At 41.4% G+C, this 4,615-nt stretch overlaps 1 protein-coding gene across 1 annotated transcript; it reads left to right on the forward strand.

The window, feature by feature from the left end:
• The first annotated feature begins 232 nt into the window (after positions 1-232).
• On the forward strand, positions 233-3,880 carry LOC117256597 (transcription factor 15-like). The gene is made up of 2 exons (XM_033626101.2): positions 233-1,064; positions 2,153-3,880. The coding sequence occupies exons 1-2, from the start codon at positions 582-584 to the stop codon at positions 2,216-2,218; spliced, it is 549 nt and encodes a 182-aa protein (XP_033481992.2). The 5' UTR covers positions 233-581; the 3' UTR covers positions 2,219-3,880.
• Positions 3,881-4,615: the final 735 nt, after the last annotated feature.

Here is a 4,615-nt window from a genome sequence, read left to right on the forward strand (position 1 = left end):
GTACAATAGTTGTCTACTGAGGTAAAGTTCACATGTATCAATTATACCTAAATACAGCAGGCCATGAGTAAATGGTTTTATGTTGCATCAGTTCTTGTAGTATTTGTGAATCACTGTGCTCTGCCATGAAGCATTCCAGTCTGGTTCATCTGGTTCCAAAGTGTGTCATCATGTCCCTGAAGAGCCACAGTCTTTGGATATGCATTAATGGATGTCAGCCTGTGTTTTCTCTTTGCTCTCCAATCGTAAAAACTAATGGCTCATTTTGGTGATTGTTCGACATAACTCAGCTGATGCCTGTAACTTTTAGAACCAAAACATTTGGGAGGACGGGAGCCCGTGCATGTGCCCCACCCCTCCCCTCACAGCCGCGGGGCCATTGCAGCTGCTATAAGAGCCCTCCCTGACACGATGACTATCTCACTGGACCATCATATGGGGAAGTGTCAAACTAAACTGGGACTTCTGCCGCGTAAACCGTGAAGTTGCAGCCACTTTTACGCACGGCTCTTGTCTGCATGCAGCTGTCCTCTACTTGAAAATAAGGGATTGGCTTTCCCCTGTGAAACACTTGCCAACATATGATGGCTTTCACTATGCTGAGGCCGGTATCGACGCATCCCTTTTCTTACCCCGCAGACCTGACCTTGATGTCGGACGACGAGGAAGGAAACCGCAGCGAGAGCGACGGCAGCACCGACCAGGGCTACGGCTGCTGCGGGATTCCGGGTGAGAGTTACAGGAGGGAGTCCGGCGGCGTTGTGCGGCATCGGAACGCCGCTAACGCCAGGGAGAGACACCGGACCCAGAACGTCAACACGGCCTTCACAGCGCTGCGGACACTCATCCCCACGGAACCGGTGGACAGAAAACTCTCCAAAATCGAGACGCTGCGCCTGGCGTCCAGCTATATCTCACACTTGGCCAACGTGCTGGTGGTCGGGGACGGAAAAGAGGACGGACAGCCGTGTCTTAGTGCTGTCTACAAGGAGGTGAAGGGGAGTGGAGAGGGGAAACAGCCCCGGAATATATGCACATTCTGCCTCAGCAACCAACGGAAAGGGGTAAACTTTTAAGTAAATATGCCCATAACCGCTCACAAAAGAAAAATACAGTTGCTAGTCAAAACTCCATTTCAGAATTATACTATTTTAAAATGTCTTTATCATTGGCAAGCCTAGCACGCATATAAATTATATCATGTTAGATATTATTTTCCCAAACGTCTACTGTTCAAAATGGCTCATATTGAGTATGTAAAGCTATTTACAATGCAAAATCATTCCTGCAAAATACGCAGCGAGGGATCTAAGTGTGTGCACTGACAATAGTAGAATTTAGGGTGGGTATTTTACAATAAAACGTAATTGATGGACCATGTGTGTGCCGAATTGCCAATAAGACCATAATATTTATTAAAAAGATAATTATCAATGGATCACAGTCTGTTTATCTTCGTTGATGGACGAGGAACCATAAAAGTTGCAAGGTTGGTGCGTTCAGAACGCCAGTTAGATGTCTGAGTTTCAGTGGGTATTGTGTTCAGGACAGCATGGCAGTAGTAGCAACTTAGTGCTGCCATGTGTTTTCAGTAATCCTGGTGTGACATCTTATGCTGGCACACCAGAATGCATTTGTGCTATTTTATTTCAGCATTGTTACACATCAGAATTTCAGGATGAGGGCTTAGAATTTCGTAGGAAAAAAATCTTCCAGTCTTTTTCTATTCTACAAACATACTGAGTTTGAGTAAATTTAGCCTACCTATCTGCTTGACTGCACTTTTACAACAGTTAATCAGTAAAGCAATTTTTGCCTGGAATGAGCCTGTTCCACTTCACAGGCATGGTTATATGACATTGTGGAGCCACAATGAGCTGCATGCATCTCAGTAAAATGGATGTGATCCATCTTGGTTAAACTCTCTGTATTGGGATAGTTTTTTTATTTGTACCATATCATTCAGTGCACTGAGAAATCATCTAAGGGAAAACTGTGTTTTTATCCATTTTGGACAGCTATGTAATCACATTCAACCTGTTAAAATACTCTTAGGAGAGAACATCAAAACATGTGAACTTTGAAATTGTGTTTAGGTCAAAAATAATTCCTATAGATCCACAATGACAATAATTTCCCTCTTTGTTCACAGGTGAAAGACAGGCGAGACTGTGTGAAAATGCATGGAGGCAGTGTGAGACAAATAAGTCGGCGATGAAACTCTGAGTAGGATTGGATCTACTCTTCAGAGTAGACGTCAGGGAAACCTCCACCAACTATTCCTAGAGTCTGGACGCATCTCAGTCTTTGAGGACCACTCTGACTTTTAACTTTGCCTCATTGGTCACTTTACCCAGAATGTGATAAGAGGATTGGCACCAAAACCATCTGAAAGTCTTTTTTTACAGCACACTTACTTATGTCACAGGGGACTGTTGTAATAGTGAGAAAAAGAGTGTAAAGCTGCTATATGGTCATGGATGTTCTTTTTATTCTGATGACAAACATTTTCAGGGGAATAGTAAAATAGACAAATTCTACATGACGAACAGTGCTGAGCAAACGCTCCCTCAATTAATTGGCGTTTAGCCACCAAAAAAGGCCCACGAAAAAAATGACAACAGGTATCAATAAGTTTGCCGATTTTACATCACTGCAATAGAAATAAATTGGCAGTTGTCAACTCGGAAGTGATTGTTGTTAGCGTGACATCATGGTGATTCGGTCCATTGGCCAGTTGATGCTCCTCAAGTCAAGGCAAGAATGGATGCTTCCTTGCTAGGATGGGTCCTTCCAAGTCGGGTCCCACAGAGGCTAGGCAAGACTCCTTCCTAGCATTTGGTGGCCACACATTGGAACAGGCTAGTGAGTGCCAGGTGTGCATCACTGAAGATGCCTTGCCTTTGCCTTCCGGCAAATTATGCACAAATAATTGCGGGTACTTTGTGCCCGCTGAGGATACACATGCTACCTTGAAAATTCTCTAGAAGGAGGACTCTGTCCTTGGTAGAATTCAAAGGATCCTTGACATTTGAACAGTCCTTTGGTGGTATTTGATGATGAAGCCTCTTTGAAATTCAGCCATTTAAGGATCCTTCCTTGACTTTGAGTAGCACCATGAATCTCTAATGTTATTATTTAAACAGGAAGTGAGTAACAGACAGGTTTTTGCATTGTTTACTTGAAATTTACAGAGGTTTGAAATTTAGGAACATAAACATTACCTGCTCTGGATTACTAAAAGTTATCACATAGCAGCATGGATCATGGTCATCTCCTATAATTACTTAAAGGTCCAATCCATAATCCAAATATAAATAAAAGGACATCTTTGCCATTCACATTCAAAGCTAAGGATTTGAACCAGCTGTCACTTTTAGACTATTGACTTAAATTTCTTCATGAACTGACAACAGATGATAACTAAATCCATGTTATCATTTTTTATGATGCTGGTTAAAGTTTATTTATATAAATAATGTTTCCTTTCATCTGTAGGTCAAAATCTTTTGTCACATATGTGGAACTACCAAAGCATTAGCATGACTGCTGGACAGAGGATCAGACATAGAGATGCTCTTTGTGCCGGCCCCTTCATACATGGCATTGGGTGAGGGACTGATGAGACAAACTCCCTTAAAATTTTGCATCCTTCTTTAAGATGACACTAAGAGGATTCTGAGAGGCTTGGCTCACAAACTGATTTGTAGCCTTACAGCAGAGCAGTTTCAGGAATAATATGTGAGAGGATAGACCAATCCATCCACCTCAGCTGGCATTGTTAAGTTGTGTGCAACAGGACATACTTGTGGGACACTATTTTGTGAGCTTTTTCATGACATGTTGTAATCTACTTTGAAATTAAATTTATTTTTACATAGATGTGGCTCTCTTGTTTTCAAATCTGAAAATGTTGGCATTGTATGTTTCTGCAAGGATGTGCTACATTTACATGTTTTATACATATCATGTCTTGTAAACTCCCACACACTGTCTAACTTGCAAAAATAATGATTTTAAGATTTTAATGCTGCAACTATTTGGTGAACAGACTTTCATCAGGCAAAAACCATGCATATTATATCATCATTTCTACAGTGACATAGCATATGAGCTGACTGTCATTGTGAGGTGGAGGGGATGGCTGAGGTTGTGACACATAGTTGAGATGCCTGCCAAGCTGCTGGAGACCAACAAAAAAAATGGTTGCAATTTAGTGAACCATTGCTGTTTTTCCAGCAGGGATAGTGCCATGAAGAGTAGTTGCTTTCCTGCCAGGATTGTGCCACGAAAAGTGTCTATTGTAAGCCAAAAACATGATCTTTTCCTAAACATTACCAAGTGGTTTTTGTGCCTCAACCTAACCACATATTTACCACAGTGCTGTTAAACAGTAAAAAAACATAAATTTTGGATGTATCCGCAACACAATAACATGCAAATGTGTCCATGGTTTGCAGAAACATATAATGTCATTTTTTTTTCGGCAACTGGGTTGTACATATAATTTTGAAACTATTATCCAGGTTTTGATATATCTGTCTCTTGAGATCTGAATTTGTCCAATACAATACAACAACGTCTCTTTTTGGAGACACTATACACATTGCTCTGG

This window comes from Epinephelus lanceolatus, chromosome 1 (assembly GCF_041903045.1).
Source record: "Epinephelus lanceolatus isolate andai-2023 chromosome 1, ASM4190304v1, whole genome shotgun sequence".
Taxonomy (NCBI): domain Eukaryota; kingdom Metazoa; phylum Chordata; class Actinopteri; order Perciformes; family Serranidae; genus Epinephelus; species Epinephelus lanceolatus.

Bases quoted from the DNA above. Each gene is read 5' to 3' on its own strand.
- LOC117256597 (XM_033626101.2), top strand. From the start codon at position 582: ATGATGGCTTTCACTATGCTGAGGCCGGTATCGACGCATCCCTTTTCT. The intron at 1,065-2,152 runs GTAAACTTTTAA...CTTTGTTCACAG, and splicing joins TCAGCAACCAACGGAAAGGG to GTGAAAGACAGGCGAGACTG.